The sequence below is a fragment of the Aquarana catesbeiana genome, linkage group LG02 (genome assembly GCF_042186555.1).
Source record: "Aquarana catesbeiana isolate 2022-GZ linkage group LG02, ASM4218655v1, whole genome shotgun sequence".
In the NCBI taxonomy this organism is placed as follows: Eukaryota; Metazoa; Chordata; class Amphibia; order Anura; family Ranidae; genus Aquarana; species Aquarana catesbeiana.
This window is the reverse complement of record NC_133325.1, coordinates 54,817,860-54,836,918: the sequence shown is the minus strand read 5'-3', so window position 1 is coordinate 54,836,918 and position 19,059 is coordinate 54,817,860. Positions and strand designations below refer to the sequence as shown.

The 19,059-nt window shown below is 42.8% G+C and overlaps 1 protein-coding gene across 2 annotated transcripts in view; it reads left to right on the top strand.

Annotated features, from left to right (window-relative positions):
- The window catches only part of ARHGEF17 (Rho guanine nucleotide exchange factor 17), a 362,668-nt gene that overhangs the window by 306,522 nt on the left and 37,087 nt on the right, over nucleotides 1-19,059 (top strand). For both annotated transcript variants that reach the window (XM_073612921.1, XM_073612920.1), the window contains exons 11-14: nucleotides 4,990-5,108; nucleotides 9,279-9,492; nucleotides 12,679-12,752; nucleotides 17,639-17,832. In XM_073612921.1, coding sequence (XP_073469022.1) covers nucleotides 4,990-5,108; nucleotides 9,279-9,492; nucleotides 12,679-12,752; nucleotides 17,639-17,832 — 601 coding nt within the window. The remainder of the gene's footprint in view (nucleotides 1-4,989; nucleotides 5,109-9,278; nucleotides 9,493-12,678; nucleotides 12,753-17,638; nucleotides 17,833-19,059) is intronic.

Sequence of the window (19,059 nt, the reverse complement as noted above, 5' to 3'; positions counted from 1 at the left end):
ATAAAACAGGGTCCTGCGAGCCACCACTAACCAGATGGTAATATAATTAAATAAATGACAGAGAATCTGCTAGCGTTAAACACGTCACATAAATTGTGCAAAGACGAATAAATAAATTATATACGCTGCGCTACCAGTAATAGTGTAATGAACACTCTGTCAATGTAGATACCAAAATGCATACATTACTATTAATCAATCATTTGAATATATAATAGATAACTATAAAAGATAACTGTGTCTGGAATGACCAGTGAATATGTGAAGCTATTTAAAAAGATAAAATCTCTCTTGAATAAAATGCATATAAATTGCACAACTTAATCCAACGTGCTCCTATGCGAGGTAGTGTTCAAAATACATATGTTGATAATATGTGAATTGATCATGAAATCAAAAGTGCTCATGTGCATAAGTGATAAACAACTGTGTCACTGGCAATCCTGCCAAAAAAGTCCATATATCACAAAACTAAGAGGATTATTCATGTATCACAGTGCTCATATGTAAATATATGGTATCCAAATTCGTCAGTGATGACTGTGATGTGAAAAGTCCATATATCTCTAGCAATTCAAAAGGTGATTCAAAACATGCGATGGTATCATTACTCAGGTTCTCCCCCTAGGTAGTGAACGCTCACCTTAGAGCGTGCGACTTAGCAGTTAAGCTCAGTCAGTGCACGCATGTGAACCACCTCTGGGCTCTTTAATGGTAGCGGAATCCTGGACTCCTCAGTGTGATCCTCCGCAGTATATGGGAATAAGAGAACTTGATAGTGTAATAAAGTTTTAAAAAATGTTTATTAGACAAAGTAAATCCCCTTCAGGGATACTGGCACAGAACAGGTGCGCCAGTGCACCGCTCTATGATAAGCGCAAGTGGGTATATACCAGACTGGTATCGGGATGGTATGAGCCTCCTCCTCAGCAGACAAACTGCCTATTGTGTCCTGCCCCCCCCCCCCCCCCCCCCATTCACTGGTCATTCCAGACACAGTTCTCTATTATAGTTATCTAATATATTTATATTATTGATTATTAGTAATGTATGCATTTTGGTATCTACATTGACAGAGTGTTCATTACACTATTACTGGTAGCGCAGCGTATATAATATTTTTATGAAATTAGAAGCTGATTGGCTACCATGCATGGCTGCACCAGATTCTGAGTGCACCAATTTTAGTAAATTCCCCCCAATGTATCTTACTCTCCATTCAGAAGAGAAAGAAAACACATGGGCGGGCTGCATAGTGGCTGATCACTGTGATAGCCAATCAGAGGCTATCACAGCGATCAGGTGACCGAGAACCAGGACTCCCAGTTCCCGATCATTAGTACAAGACCCGGGGCTCTCGGGCTGCATAGTGACTGATTACTGTGATAGCCAATCAGAGGCTAACACAGCGATCAGGTGACTGGGAATTAGGAGTCCCAGTTCCCGATCATTGGTAGAAGACTTGGGGCTCTCTTGATGAGAACCCAGTCTCTGTGCTGGGAGCGCGCTGTGCGACGAGCACCCAGCACAAGCACAGGTACACATATATGCGGCCTCACGAATAAATGCCCGCTTCCGTGCGACTGCATATATTTGTACAGTTGGCGCCATGGGTTTAAAAATCCGAATTCACAGCAAGTGGCTGGGGACTCAGATTTTACCACCCCCTATCCTGGTACCCTAATGCGGCTGCCTAAGCAGTCTTATGCTGGCTCTGGCCCTGCATGAGAGCCAAGCTTTGGCTTTGAGTGGCCTATCCCCGCAGAGGTATTGTCTGCTGGGACTTGCAGCTCTATAATAAATGATTCTTCCTTCTACATGCCGGGACCAAACCAGAGCTTGATATAGAGATATCTCAGGTCTCATATTCAAAGCTTCAGGCACAAAGAAGAATACACGGAGAAAACACACACAAAGGAGCTGTTTTACTTTGCAAAAGGATTTGTATTGCTGTCCTTCCAGTCCTCAGATTTTCTTCTTCCTTTTTTTTTTTTTAACACACAGTCCTTATATTTACATAACTCTGTCACACCACAAAGTCTTCTTTGGCAGGTCAGGTGGCCTTAATTTTCTCTGCTGCATGAACACTTGCATGTCTTGTCCCTCCCCAGTCTGTTATTGGACAGTGAAATGAGAAGCAGAAGATTGATGAGCTCATCATTCTGTCACTCTGCTGTATCCTATCCTTTCCACTCACACCCATCCTCCTCTTCTTCTACTGTCTCTATCCTATCTCTTTCTCTCAGTTTCTATATACCTGACAAAGACCAGTCACATCCTGAACTGATTTATACTTTTAGTACCATTATATATGCTAAATGTAAGTTGGATGTTCATGCACAGCCTTCAATGTTGGGTTATCTACAGTATGGAACAGTTCAATAAAGATTAGACAGCAGTATAGAAGTAAACCATTCTAACTTTCCCTCTCTATAGCCGAAATCCCCCCGAAAAGTAAATAAAATGATTTGGTTGTTGCTGGGATTTAGGTTTCAAGCACCAGTTTGTATTTACTGATCTATCATTAGCCCTGTAACAAAAATACTTTTAGCCGCTTGTCGACCGCATCACTTAGCTGTACGGCGGCAAGGCTGCTCTCCTGCACCGGATCATGTCCCACTTAAGGGCCAGATTTAGTGTATGTGAATGCATGGGGGCTGCATTAACCTGCTAATAAGTGAAGATAATAATCTGGACCCCTTTACATTACACAGCCCCCGCACTCCTGGACCCCTTTACATTACACAGTCCCCACACCACTGGACCCCTTTACATTACACAGCCCGTGCACCTCTGGACCCCTTTACATTACACAGCCTGCGCACCTCTGGACCCCTTTACATTACACAGTCCCCGCACCTCTGGATCCCTTTACATTACACAGCCCCGCACCTCTGGACCCCTTTGCATTACACAGCCCCCACACCTCTGGACCCCTTTATATTACTCAGATTTTACCACCCCCTATCCTGGTACCCTAATGCGGCTGCCTAAGCAGTCTTATGCTGGCTCTGGCCCTGCATGAGAGCCAAGCTTTGGCTTTGAGTGGCCTATCCCCGCAGAGGTATTGTCTGCTGGGACTTGCAGCTCTATAATAAATGATTCTTCCTTCTACATGCCGGGACCAAACCAGAGCTTGATATAGAGATATCTCAGGTCTCATATTCAAAGCTTCAGGCACAAAGAAGAATACACGGAGAAAACACACACAAAGGAGCTGTTTTACTTTGCAAAAGGATTTGTATTGCTGTCCTTCCAGTCCTCAGATTTTCTTCTTCCTTTTTTTTTTTTTAACACACAGTCCTTATATTTACATAACTCTGTCACACCACAAAGTCTTCTTTGGCAGGTCAGGTGGCCTTAATTTTCTCTGCTGCATGAACACTTGCATGTCTTGTCCCTCCCCAGTCTGTTATTGGACAGTGAAATGAGAAGCAGAAGATTGATGAGCTCATCATTCTGTCACTCTGCTGTATCCTATCCTTTCCACTCACACCCATCCTCCTCTTCTTCTACTGTCTCTATCCTATCTCTTTCTCTCAGTTTCTATATACCTGACAAAGACCAGTCACATCCTGAACTGATTTATACTTTTAGTACCATTATATATGCTAAATGTAAGTTGGATGTTCATGCACAGCCTTCAATGTTGGGTTATCTACAGTATGGAACAGTTCAATAAAGATTAGACAGCAGTATAGAAGTAAACCATTCTAACTTTCCCTCTCTATAGCCGAAATCCCCCCGAAAAGTAAATAAAATGATTTGGTTGTTGCTGGGATTTAGGTTTCAAGCACCAGTTTGTATTTACTGATCTATCATTAGCCCTGTAACAAAAATACTTTTAGCCGCTTGTCGACCGCATCACTTAGCTGTACGGCGGCAAGGCTGCTCTCCTGCACCGGATCATGTCCCACTTAAGGGCCAGATTTAGTGTATGTGAATGCATGGGGGCTGCATTAACCTGCTAATAAGTGAAGATAATAATCTGGACCCCTTTACATTACACAGCCCCCGCACTCCTGGACCCCTTTACATTACACAGTCCCCACACCACTGGACCCCTTTACATTACACAGCCCGTGCACCTCTGGACCCCTTTACATTACACAGCCTGCGCACCTCTGGACCCCTTTACATTACACAGTCCCCGCACCTCTGGATCCCTTTACATTACACAGCCCCGCACCTCTGGACCCCTTTGCATTACACAGCCCCCACACCTCTGGACCCCTTTATATTACACAGACCCCGCACCTCTGGACCCCTTTACATTACACAGCCCGCGCACCTCTGGACCCCTTTACATTACACAGTCCCCGCACCTCTGGATCCCTTTACATTACACAGCCCCGCACCTCTGGACCCCTTTGCATTACACAGCCCCCACACCTCTGGACCCCTTTATATTACACAGACCCCGCACCTCTGGACCCCTTTACATTACACAGCCCCGCACCTCTGGACCCCTTTACATCACACAGTCCCCGCACCTCTGGACCCCTTTACATCACACAGTCCCCGCACCTCTGGACCCCTTTACATTACACAGTCCCCGCACCTCTGGACCCCTTTACATTACACAGCCCCCCTGCATATTACACACAATGTAAACATCCATGACAGTAATAGGCAGTGACAGGTACTCTTTATGGAGAGATTTGGGGTCTATATATATATATATTTTTTTACATTTTATTGGATATGTTTTATAGCAGAAAGTAAAAAATATTGTTTTTTTCCAAAATTGTTAATATTTTTTGTTTATATTGCAAAAAATAAAAAAAAACAGGGAGGTGATTGAATACCACCAAAAGAAAGTGCCATTTGTGCGAAAAAAGGGACATCAATTTTGTTTGTGTACAGCGCTGCATGACCGCACAATTGTCAAAGTAACGCAGTGCCATATTCCAAAAAATGGCCTGGTCATGAAGGGGGGTAAATCCTTGGTTTAAACCATTAATGCTAAAATACAATCTCTTTACTCAGGGACATCCCAAGCCTCGAATCGGGACAGTATTCAGAAAATTATCGGCCGGCTGGATGAAGATCTGAGCACCATGGGGCAAATCAGCAAACTGTCGGAAACCCTCAGCTTTCCTCATCAGGTGAGACAATCAATTGACCATTAAACGGGTGCTTCTTCCTTTAATTTTAGGTGGAAATTGAGCAATCGTACCCATTGAAAAAAAAAAAAAAAACTGTCCAACGTTTTAAAGAAATCTCTGTCCCACCTATTGGTGGCTTTTGTGTGAAGATAGTAATCCAGAGAGAGGAGACACATTGGCCTGTTTTCTCTTTGATTGTTAATGCCCCGTTTTTTTCACAAACCTTAACCCCTGACCTGGCAAACAGCTTGACGGCATACATACAGTGAATTATTTTTGTTGTTTTTTTTTTTTCATGTGTGCTTACTATTTAGGAGTAAACTTCGAAATTGGGATTTTAAAGGCAATTTTGAAAAAAGAAAAATTGTGTTGTTTTAAAAAAAATATTTATTTCCATATGAATGGAGTTGATAAGACTATGCTCAATGAGGATAGTGAGAAAATATTTATTTCCATATAAATAGAATTGATAACAAGACTATCCTCAATGTTATCAACTCTATTTATATGGAAATAAATATTTTTTTTTAAACACAATTTTTCTTTTTTCAAAATTGCCTTTAAAAACCCCAATTTCGGGGTTTATTCCTATATTCTATTTCAAGGGATGATGGCAATTACATGCATAGCCACATGAGTCTTTAATCTCCCATGTGCTTACAATTTTACCAACTACAGAATGTGTAATTCTGTCCAGACAGTGTTGTGACATGCATTGCTCTGCTGCATTCCTGCACAAACCAAGCAGGTGACACTTATTTCCTGCTTCAGAAGCACGGCTTCTTGTATCACCTCTCATCTTCTAATTATACAATGTGTGAGTATCATGACCTCTGTCCAGTTAACACACCCTGGAAGTCCTAAAACTCAGAGCAGAGTGATCCTCCTGCCTGTGCAATGTGGTACAGGTCTGTAAATTGCAAGATTGACTGCACAGAATCACATTTTTTAAATGTTTTTATTTTTTTGGATACAGCACTAAACACACCAGTTATGTGTATTGGCGTGCATCCCATTACCTAAAGGTGTCTGCTTCTACTAAAACATCTTCCAATCTGATGTGAACTACATGTTCGTTTAATGTCTGGTTGTATAAATTTGTAACATCTCAATAAACCTTTACCTGATTAAAAAAAAAAATCTTTCAGACTTTTCTCCTTCCCAGCTTTCATATACAGTGGAACCTTGGATTTCAGGAGAATGCGTGTAATCCAAAGCACTTGCATATCAAAGCAAGTTTCCCCATAGAAGTCAATGGTAACGAAGATAATTCGTTCCGCATTGACTTCTATTGCATGCAATACCGCATGTGGCCAGAGGTGAGGGGGGGCTAGAGAGCCTCGGAAATACTCGGGGACAGCTCGGCTGAACTCGGAAGCCCTCGCAAACACTCGGGAATGGGGGTTCTGAGGGTTTCCGAGAATTTCCAAACAGCTCCGAATCGTTACGAGTGTCACCGGCGCCCCCCGCACCTCTGGCCAAATACAGTACTGCACACCCCATTGGCTTGAATCCTGCTCGTTTTGCAACCCGTGTCAGGATTTAACAAAAAAAAAACGCTCATTAACTGTGTTACTCGTAAACCAAGGTTCCGCTGTACTGTCCTCCAGTGCTGCAAAGATGAACAGAAGCCACTGCGCACAGAAGTTGCACTGCCTGCTCACTCCTGCCCCCTCCTCTACTTATAGAGCTTTTTTTTTCATCATAAAGTTCTATGCATGGTTGGAGAAGATGCTGACAGTAAACTCCTCTTCCATTCACAGTTGTTGGCAACCCTTGTATGTGCTGTGTGGGGAGGTAGAGGGGAGGTTGTGGGCAGGGGGTGCAACTGAAATCTGAGAGAGCACAGCCCACCCCAGCACCACGCTAGATACAGCCATGCGGAATTTTCTTGCCTGGGACTATTGGGAGTCCCTGCATTTGTTGCTGCCGCTGCGATTACAAACACGGCAGCCCCGGCATCCTTTCTGACATGCATGTGCCTGGATACTCTTTGGCGACCGCCGTGGCTGCTATGCCTGCATGGCAACACCGGCGTCCCTCCACATGTGTATGTGCTTAGTAGTGTGAAACGCGTCTACCAGGCATCTGGTCTTGTGGTGTCACTTTGGGATGTTGGGATAAAGATTTTGGATTACATTGTGGTCTGCAGCCCATTCTTCTTTTTTGTGTATTGTATCCGGAGGCGAGCCGAGGCGTGCACCCACCATCCATTAGGCTTCCCTACCTCACCTGGAGCAGCAAGCCTACTTTGTCCTACTTGTGCATGTGCCTAGCTTGCCTCTGTTGACCGCTTCTATTCTTGTACGGCGTCCCTCTAACATGCCCTGGATCGCAAGCTGAACTCTTTTGGGCCACAGGTTGGACACACCTGACTTATAACTTCCTAAGGCCCCTTTCACACTCATACAACTTGCCCCATGATTTTGTACTGCAAAATCGTATGACAAGTCATTCTCCATGACTTTCAATGACTACCATTCATATTGGCACGACTTTAAGTCGTGCTGACTTCAAAGTAGTCCCTGCACTACTTTGGTCCAACTTCCATGCGAGTTGTACTCCATAGACCTCAATGTTAAACCCTCAAGTAGCATGCAAATGGCACCTGAATAATATAGACACGATTTCAGTACGACTTTGTAAGCACAAGCTGAGAATTGTTAATGCCAAAGTTGTGGCAAAGTCGTACAAAGTAGTACTGCTCCCAAATTGCGGTAAAATTGCGGCCGCGGAATCGCGCGACTTTGAAGTTGCACAAGTGTGAAAGGGGCCAGAGTGTGTGTGTGGCCCTTTTTCATGAGCAAATCCCCTTCTGCTTGGTAAGAATTTATGAAGCATTTTTTTTTTTGTCATGTGAATCGGCCTGTAATGAGCTTAACCGCTGATGGTAACCGGCCCGTGCAGATGATTCCATATACAAACACTTCTAAGTGCTTTCTCCGTATGTGTAAATACTTCCATCTATCTGCCACAAGGACAGATAAACAAGTCGTCTGTTTTGCTCACTAACGATTATAGAACAGCGTAGAGCAACGCGGGTCAAAACATAATTAGGTTTTTGTCTAATTCCGGTGTACACCACTGCGTCTAGACACAGCCAGCAAAAACACATAACAAGCATGGTGTTGTCAGAGGAGATAAAAAAAACAATGTAGATTAGTTTTGCAGGGGATTTGCTATATTGAAAGCGGGACAAATATAAAGATTAAAGCTGGCCATACATGGAATTCAATTCGTCCTGGTCAGCAGGGACCAGTTGAATTTTGATCCATGTATGGGGACTGAGGATGTATAACTGCCCTGCCGGGTTTTCTCTGCTCAATCCCTGCAGCAGGCTACAGCCGGCAGCACTGATCTGTGTATTTTGATGGCGGTGAGGCTTCCCCCATCAACATCACGTGTGTGTGGAAGGGGGAATTGAGTCAGCATTTGTTGTTCAACCTGCTGGTTGAATGAAAACAACTGTGTCATCTATGGGCTGCTTTACTCTTTGTGTCCAGTGTAGGAGTACCTATACACAGGTTCTACTCTTATACACCACCCCCCCAGTAGCTGTCAGCGAGTAAAGTGTCACTCTTCCGAGACCTTTCCCCACAAGAGCTTCCATGGCTAGTCATATGTTAGGAGCCATTTTACCATTATAGATAGATAGATATCTCTATCTATAGAGATCTATCTATCCATAGATATTTTTATATATATATATATATATATATATCTATAGAGAGATAGATAGTGTGTGTGTATATATATATATATATATATATATATATATATATATATATATATATATATACATTTTTTTTTTTTAATTATTTATTTTTTTGCTTCTCTGTTGTGGCTAAAGGAAGAATTCTGGGACAAAGTGACATAGCCTCTTAAAAGCTCATCCCCCCACTCACTTATACTTGTCTCCCTGCACTCCACACAACACCCATTACACAGGCATGGTCCACTGTTGTCACCATCAGGAAACTCGCCCTAAGAAACGCCATGCAAACTGAAAGTGGATGCAAAGCAGCTGCAGAAGATCAGTAACAATGAGATGCAACAGCAAATGAAATAAAGTTTTGTTTTTTTTTTAAACATCCAGTTACCATTTACTTTATTGGTGAACAGCATACTTACTGTATTTCCCACTTGTGCAATACATTCTTGTTTTGGCAGAGCCTTGATGATGTCATCAAAGATATGATGGCCTCTGTGCATCGCGAGCTGGCGGAGAAGCAGTCTCTCTCCTACTCGATGTCATTCCCTCCAAACAAAGTGGAGTTGACCACCACCAAGGCTGACGGCACCGAGTCCTTCATATTCGAATTCAGCAGCCCAGACGCCAGGCTGCACTTCGAGCAAGGCTTCGAGGAGGCCAAGAAGAAGCTGGGTAATTCATAGTACTGTACACAAACCATATAGACGGTGGTAAACATGTTTTCTAATAGAATCATTCCCACCAATTCAGTGTTTGGTGGCATCCTTTAAAATCATGTGTCGTAGGTTGTCTTACTAGCCCACTCTCCCACCCACTTCTACTCCTTTTGGATGCACTCCCTTGCCCACTTTGTGTGCTGGAGCCCTTGGAAATGCCTGCTACTTCTGGATATAGAGGAGCATGCAAGCCCCTCCTCTTACAACCAGTAGGAAGTTCTAATTCCTGAGCGGCCAATTGCCAGCCCAGAGAAAGTCACTATGCTATGGAAAGTTCCATTGTGGAGCTTACACAAGTATTACAATCAGGGCTCCAACAGTCAAACAGAATGCTGAGGTTTGGCTAGCAAGATAACCTTTTAATTTGACCTGAGCAAAGTCGTATACAGTATTATCTTTAAGGCCCCTTTCACAAGTTGTGCGACTTGTCCTGCGACTTGGGACTGCAAAGTTGCACGACAAGTTGTACACCACGATTTCCAATGAGTACCATTCATATCTGTGCGACTTCAAGTTGCAGCGACTTCAAAGTAGTCCCTGCACTACTTTGGTCCAACTTTGATGCGACTTGAGGCCCATAGATCTCAAGATTACACAGGCATTGCTTCAAGTCGCGGCAAAATCGCATCAAAGTCTTTCAGATTGCACAAGTGTGAAAGGGGCCTAAAACTCAACTGAACTTTAGTTCAGATTATCTAAATACATTCCAGGCATATCAACACAAGAGATGTGCAAAGTATTACAGTTCAAAGCCTTAGTCAAAAAGCATGTTCTGTCAACATGATGCAAAAAAAAGACCGTTGCTCTCTTTGTGTAAGCAGCAGTCGCTCTGCAAAGGCCCTATGAATCTTCCCTGCTGTGTCAGACCTATAGCTCTGCTATCAGCAGGGAGCATTAACTTTGCTAATTGCACAGCTTTAGGTTTGACTTAGCAGGATGGTGTGTTGGACCTCTGAAGAGAGACCATTGCTTTCACACAGATAGCAAGAGTTTTCTCTACTGCAGAGTGCTGGCAAGGAACAGGCTTTTCCTTTTCACGCTGTGGCTGCTTTCTAAAGAAAATGAACTGCAAGTCTTTGCCTATCCTTTTCTTTTAATGCACCTGGAATGTATTTATCTGATTTGGACTAAAAGTTGAATTGGGCTTTGACTACTGATCCTAATTCTGTGCAGAAGGAGAGGGAAGGTAGAAGACACTTCAGAGAGCAGAGGAAGAGCAGGTGGATCAAATTCCTGCATTACTAATATATTACAAATAGTTAGAACTCAAAAGTAAAAAGTATCTTTAAACAAAGCATAGTAACCCACCCTCCCTTTCAAATTTCTAAATGAACTGACAGACCTCAGATGCAGACTTGTAGCTTTTTATCTGCTGCGACCTGTGCAGCTCTGGCCATTGATGAGATGTTGTGGTGCTCCATAATCCAAATCTACGCGCTTGTACCAGGCCTGGCCATTGAAAACAATAGGTGTCCTGTACATAGCTTGACACCAACCTCAGACGCTCATTCTGTCCTAGAGCAGGGGTCTTCAAACTTTCTAAACAAAGGGGGGCTGGAGCGGCCATTGGAAAATGCCCCGGGGTCAGTGGGAGTAAAAAAGTTAAATAGTGCCTGTAGTCATTAGAAGAAGGAATAGTGCCCCATCATTGGTATTGGAGGGATAATAGTGCCCTAATTATTTATATCAGTGGGAGGAATTATGCCCCATTGCTGGTGTCAGTGGGAAGAATAGTGTCCCATCATTGGTGTCAGTGGAAGGGCTAGGCCTGTCCAATGAGGGCAATAGGTGTCCTGTACCTAGCTGGACACCAACCTCAGGCGCCCATTATGTCCTAGAGCAGGGTTCTCCAAACTTTTCAAAGGGCTGATTTACCATCCTTCAGACTTTAGGGATGCCGGAGTGGCCAGTGGAAGTAAAAAATGCCCCGGGATCAGTGGGATTACATTTTTTTTATAGTGCCTGTAGTCAATAGAAGAAAGAATAGTGCCCCGTCATTGGTATTAGTGTGAGGAATAGTGCCTAATTATTTATATCAGTGGGAGGAATTATGCCCTAATGCTGGTATCATTGGGAGGAATAGTGTCCCATCATTGGTGTCAGTGGAAGGAAAAATGCCCCATTGTTGTCAGTGAGAAGAATGGTTTGGTCCAGGGGGTGTGGATGGGTTAGAGGAGGGAGGTTGAATTAATTGAGGAGGTGGGGTGGAATGCTGGGTTGCTATTTCCATTTGTATTTTATATTTTTGTAATAAACTTAGAGTAGCCATCAGTTGGTGTCATTTCCTACTTTCTTTTTCTTGGTTTAGTTAGAGACACTGTTGGTGTCAGTGGAAAGAATGGAGCCCCCTTTTTAGCGTCAGTGGTAGAAATAGTGCCCCCCACCTAACACTACGAGGCACTTCAATAGTCCCCCTCCACTAATCCTAAAATATCCCCAGCCACCCCCAGTGACCCCATTCATATACTAACACCCCCCGATTTTCTGATTGCCACATTCCAGCCTAGATACATATTCGCTTATAACGACGAATATGCATAGGACAGTCTCTGAAAGAACAAAGAGATTAGAGACTTAGTACTTAATGAGCTCTGTCGCTTCCAGGATGAGAAACGCCTAGCTTTCGTTAGACGCTAGGTACGCGAGCTTAACAACCTAAGTGACCATGTGTTTACTGTCCTGTTATATGCGTTATGTCATATGTAACCCATCTCATTTTGAGAGATATAGATATATATATATCTTTATCTATATTTTACCAAAGCATCTGCGTCCGCGTGTATGCTTTCAAATGTTATGTCTTTTACAACCAAAAAAAAAACATAAAAAAAAGAAATAGTGCCCCAAGGGCCGGATAAAGGCAAGCAAAGGGCCGCAGTTTGGAGACCCCTGTCCTAGAGGAAGAACTGGCCCATGCATGTGAATTTGGAGTACAGATCTACACACTGCTCTGTGCTGGACAGGCCGCAGCAGTACAAAGCTATGTTTCTGCATCTGAATTATTTCCATTTTTTAGGCGTTTGATCTGGAGAGTAGGGGAGGATTTTTTGGATATAAATACACAAAAAAGAGGTTTGTGGCCCTTTTTTTTTTTTTTTTTTATATCTTCCCCAAATTTCTGATTCTCGTCTTCTCTTCACAGCTACCAGCAAGAACCGCCTAGACCCAGAATTCCTGAAGGCCATCCCCATCATGAAGACACGCAGCGGGATGCAGGTGAGGCTAGAGAAAATCTAGGCATTTTTTTTCTTACTTCTTTTTCCTTTCCTGCTTATTTTTCTTAAAGTACAAATATCAGTCCATTAATGAGATCAATTCAGATGCAGATTTTTTTCCCCTTATCTCTGTCAGATTCAGACATGAGCAATATGAAGGTGTAGATGTATTTAGAATTCAGAGACCAGTTACTGATGATGTCTTTCATACAGGCTCCACCTATAGACTCCAAACCACATTCTTGCAGTTATTAAATTCAGATTACACCCTTGGCGGAATCACACTGTCTTTTTGTGCTGTGTTTTTATGTTTAGCAATTTACTGCACTATACAGATCACCAGGGCTTTTTTTCCTCTGAGAATTGGTGCAGGTACTCCCAACTTCTGAGTCACCCCTTATCTCCGCTCCCTACCCACCTCTGTGCCCCTTAGTTCTATGCCCCACCCACCTCTCAGTACCGCCCCTTATAAAGAATATACAACCAAGTATCGTTTTGTGGTGCTTAGTAATTTGTATGGAATGTGTTAATGATAACAAGAAAAATAAATCTTAACAACAAAGGGGCAGAGGGAAGAATGGGACTTTAATTGAAATTGCGCCGGGTAAGGTCGCACATTTCCATCCCTATGACTACAATATAATATAAAAACCCACAAGCAATAGCGAGCGAGTACAAAAGGAGGGACTGGGACTTTAAATGAAGCCAATGGTTTGCAAGCCGACACATAACGGTGGGTCAATAAACTTTATTGCATATTCATACAGACAATGGTATCAAACAATGTCAAAATTAACACTTGGTAAAATGTTGGCATTGATAACCCAAGATCAATGTAGGGATCATAAGCGTCTGACACCTGGTGATCCCTTGTTTTTATTTAGTAATATTGCTCATACCCATGTTATTATTCATGTTACCTGTTATATCCTTGAAAACAATGCTTATGATCCCTACGTCGATCTTGGGTTATCAATGCCAACATTTTACCAAGTGTTAATTTTGACATTGTTTGATACCATTGTCTGTATGAATATGCAATAAAGTTTATTGACCCACCGTTATGTGTCGGCTTTCAAACCATTGGCTTCATTTAAAGTCCCACTCCCTCCTTTTGTACGCGCTCGCTATTGCTTGTGGGTTTTTATATTATAAGAAAAATAAATCCCCTACAACCAGTAACAACAGATCCCCATCCCAGCAAAAATAGAGCCCCCACCAACAATAGATCCGCCCAGCAATAATAAATCCACCCCCGCAGCTATAGACCCCAGCAGCAACAACAGATCTCCCAACAACTATAATACACTTCCTCTGCAACAATAGATCCTTGCAAAAATAGATCTCCCAGCAGCCAACATTAATAAATCCTCAGCAGCGAGCAACAGTAAACCTCTCCCTCACCTGTAGATCCCTCTCAGTAATCGTTGATTCCCAAGCAACAAAAGAGCCCCCCCAGCAACCATAGACTTCCTCAGCAACAAAAGACCCCCCCCCCTCCCGAAAGCCAGCAGCAATAGACCCTCCAGCACTCCTCGTCATTACATATATTCAGTGCTGGATGTGCCGGAACTGCATTCCCCCCACGTTCCTGCTGAAAAAAAGTCCTGCAGACCACCGATCAAGAGCCTACAGAGGAATCGCATGATGTAATTGCACTTTGATGCCTTCCATAGTTGCTTTGATGCCCCAGACACAGGTCCCAAGGGGCAAAAGACAAATTGTTCAGCAGTGATAACCAGGTTGAACTGGGTGGACTTTTTTTCAACCAGATTACCTATGTAACTATGATTATAGTCCACTAATGATTTGTTAGTGTTGGGAATCACTCAACTGTCATCTGTACACCTTGTGGTTAGTGTTATGATAGAGTGACGTCAGTGTGTCAGTATTGTGGGATATGCCCAAGTGTCAGTGTGTCATTATTGTAGGACCTTCTCCTAGTGTGAGTGTGTCATTATTGTAGGACCTTCTCTACTGTGAGTGTGTCATTATTGTAGGACCTTCTTTGGTGTCATTGTTGTAGAACCTTGCCTAGTGTAATGTGTCATTATTGTAGGAGCTTCCCTACTGTCAGTGTGTCATTATTGTAGGACCTTCCATAGTGTCGGTGTGTCATCATTGTAGGACCTTCCCTAGTGTCAGTGTGTCATTATTGTAGGACCTTCCCTAGTGTCAGTGTGTCATTTATTGTAGGACCTTCCCTAGTGTCAGTGTGTCATTATTGTAGGATCTTCTCTACTGTGAGTGTGTCATTATTGTGGAACTTCTAGTGTGAGTGTGTCATTATTGTAGGACCTTCCCTAGTGTCAGGGTGTCATTATTGTAGGACCTTCTCTACTGCGAGTGTGTCATTATTGTAGTACCTTCCCTAGTGTAATGTGTCATTATTGTAGGACCTTCCCTAGTGTCATTATTGTAGGAGCTTCCCTACTGTCAGTGTGTCATTATTGTGGGACCTTCCCTAGTGTCAGTGTATCATTATTGTAGGACCTTCCCTAGTTTCAGTGTGTCATTATTGTAGGACCTTCTCTACTGTGACTGTGTCATTATTGTGGAACTTCTCCTAGTGTGAGTGTGTCATTATTGTAGGACCTTCTCTACTGTGAGTGTGTCATTATTGTAGTACATTCCCTAGTGTAATGTGTCATTATTGTAGGACCTTCCCTAGTGTCATTATTGTAGGATCTTCCCTACTGTCAGTGTGTCATTATTGTAGGACCTTACCTAGTGTCAGTGTGTCATTATTGTAGGACCTTCCCTACTGTGAGTGTGTCATTATTGTGGAACTTCTAGTGTGAGTGTGTCATTATTGTAGGACCTTCCCTAGTGTCAGGGTGTCATTATTGTAGGACCTTCTCTACTGCGAGTGTGTCATTATTGTAGTACCTTCCCTAGTGTAATGTGTCATTATTGTAGGACCTTCCCTAGTGTCATTATTGTAGGAGCTTCCCTACTGTCAGTGTGTCATTATTGTAGGACCTTCCCTAGTGTCAGTGTGTCATTATTGTAGGACCTTCCCTAGTTTCAGTGTGTCATTATTGTAGGACCTTCTCTACTGTGACTGTGTCATTATTGTGGAACTTCTCCTAGTGTGAGTGTGCCATTATTGTAGGACCTTCTCTACTGTGACTGTGTCATTATTGTAGAACCTTCCCTAGTGTCAGTGTCATTGTAGGACCTTCCCTAGTGTGAGTGTGTCATTATTGTAGGACCTTCTCTACTGTGAGTGTGTCATTATTGTAGTACATTCCCTAGTGTAATGTGTCATTATTGTAGGACCTTCCCTAGTGTCATTATTGTAGGATCTTCCCTACTGTCAGTGTGTCATTATTGTAGGACCTTCCCTAGCGTCAGTGTTTCATTATTGTGGGACCTTCTCTAGTGTCAGTGTGTCATTATTGTAGGACCTTCTCTACTGTGACTGTGTCATTGTGGAATTTCTCCTAGTGTGAGTGTGTCATTTATTGTAGGACCTTCTCTACTGTGAGTGTGTCATTATTGTAGTACATTCCCTAGTGTAATGTGTCATTATTGTATGACCTTCCCTAGTGTCATTATTGTAGGATCTTCCCTACTGTCAGTGTTTCATTATTGTGGGACCTTCTCTAGTGTCAGTGTGTCATTATTGTAGGACCTTCTCTACTGTGACTGTGTCATTGTGGAATTTCTACTAGTGTGAGTGTGTCATTTATTGTAGGACCTTCTCTACTGTGACTGTGTCATTATTGTAGGACCATCCCTAGTGTCAGTGTCATTGTAGGACCTTCCCTAGTGTCAGTGTCATTGTAGGACCTTCCCTAGTGTCAGTGTCTTTATTGTAGGACCTTCTCTACTGTGAGTGTGTCATTATTGTAGGACCTTCCCTAGTGTCAGTGTGTCATTATTGTAGGACCTTCCCTAGTGTCAGTGTGTCATTATTGTAGGACCTTCCCTAGTGTCAGTGTGTCATTATTGTAGGACCTTCCCTAGTGTCAGTGTATCATTATTGTAGGACCTTCCCTAGTGTCAGTGTGTCATTATTGTGGAACTTGTCCTAGTGTCAGTGTGTCATTATTGTGGAACTTCTCCTTCCCTGTTTCCCCGAAAATAAGACCTAGCGTGATTGTCGGTGATGGCTGCAATATAAGCCCTACGCCCCAAATAAGCCCTGGTTAAAGTTCTTGTAGGTCTTATTTTCAGGGTAGGGCTTATTTTTGGGGAAACAGGGTAGGGCTTATTTGGGGGGTAGGGCTTATATTTCAGCCATCACCGACAATCGCGCTAGGTCTTATTTTTGGGGAAACAGGGTAGCGTCAGTGTGTCCTTATTGTAGGACCTTCTCTACTGTAAGTGTGTTATTATTGTGGAAATGTCCTGCCTTGTGTCAGTGTGTCATTATTGTGGGATGTTTTGTTCTTGCACACATAAATGGTTGTAGTGGATTATGTTGCTGGTTGATCCCAGTATCAGATTCTATTATTCCACATAGATTTCTGACAGGCTGATCACCTGTGTTTTAGGATCTTAATAGGCAACTTTTTCATACATCACAGAGGTACAAATCTGCAATAAAATAACAAATGATATTTGTTTTATAACGTCACTTCAAAAAAAAAGTGAACAATTACTATGTATTTAGTGTTAGTTGGTATATTTGAGTGTTGATTAGATCTCTCACCTTTGGGCTTTTTCAGGAAAACTCTGTAAAGACCAATGGTGAAGGGTAATGCAGAACCCATAGCAACCAATCAAATGTAATAATATATCCATCTGTTAGTAGTTAAGTGAAATGTGATTGGTTACATTATTGGATTGCCAATACTGATTTCTTAGGGCTGATTTACTGGATAAACCTGAATGTCTTTTCATATATTGCCTCACTTACCCTGCTTCTTGTCCCCTCAGTTCTCCTGCGCCTCCCCCAGTCACAGCAGTTCAGACAATGTCCATGAGGTCTGGGTGTGTAACAGCGATGGATATGTGGGTCAAGTCTGCCTCCTCAGCATCAGAAACGAGCCAACAGTAGAGGCCTGTATCGCGGTGTGCTCCGCCCGAATCCTGTGCATCGCTTCTGTCCCGGGACTGAAGAGGAACTACAGGTATGTCAGATCCATGTCTGAAAGAGTAGTAATCATAGTAAAACATACGGGTTGATTTATTAAAAATGGCGAGTGCAAAATCTGGTGCAGCTGTGCACGGTAGCCAATCAGCTTCAGCTTGTGAATTTAACTTTTGACAATAAAAAAAACAAAAAATGGAAGCTGATTGGTTTCTTTGCAGAGCTACACCAGATTTTGCACTCCGTTTTAGTAAATCAACTCCATAGTGTGCTACATTCGTCAGGCGTGAATCAAGTCTTTCCATATATTCAACTACAATCAAGTCTTTCTATATCTTCTGTTACACATATTTGAATATGTACATCTGGAAAGAATAAGCAGCTGCTGTCACTGAGAGCATGAGCTGTCACACATACCTCTTACCTAACAAATGTCTCACTCCAGCACTTTCCCAAAGTGGGTTGACAAATACTGATTTCTCAAACTTGCTATTTTGCATGGATAATAGATGCAGCCTTGTGCCCCCTGTGTGGCAATATCTAGGCCACCCGATAGGTCAATCACTAAGAACATGGGCATTGAATTGTTGGATAGGATGGGCCTATTGTCTTCTGCAAAGACATTACTGGAAGAAATCCAGGCTGCTGTGTGGCCACAAAATCCAACAAAAGAGGTATATAATGTAGGCCATAGCTGTTAGTTGTGTTAGGTAATCATTCCCACAGGTTTGCATTAAAGGATTACAGGCAGAAACAATCTTGTATGCAAGGAAGGCAACACCCAGTAACCACCTACATATCTATAAATCACTGTACGGTGCAGTTAAGAGCTCAAAACCCAGGGCGCCCAAATTATGTGTTGCCAGTGTTAAGGAAGGAATGTATCCCCCCTTTTTTTACTTTTGGTTTGTTTGCTATTTCCCTTCACTTCTTCTCCCAGTTGCTCAACAGGAAGTGAGAGGAAATCTCTCCAAAGTGAGGGGAAACTCTCTCTTAGACAGTTGGGACTACAAGTGACAGGATTTCCTCTCTGTTCCTGTTGTGGTAACAGCTGTAAAGTTTTGGATTTCCCATCACCTTCTGTCCTAGGGACAACCGTCACCAGGACAAAGAGGTTAAATCTGCTTGATGGGACATAGACAGGGCTCTAATGCTTACCCACTCCACCCAAAACTAAAATAAAAGTTTGGGTTTTAGATATACATTTAAAGCCTAAGTGCAGCAAAAAACAAAACAGAAAAATGAGTGCAAGGGAAAAAACTTAGTC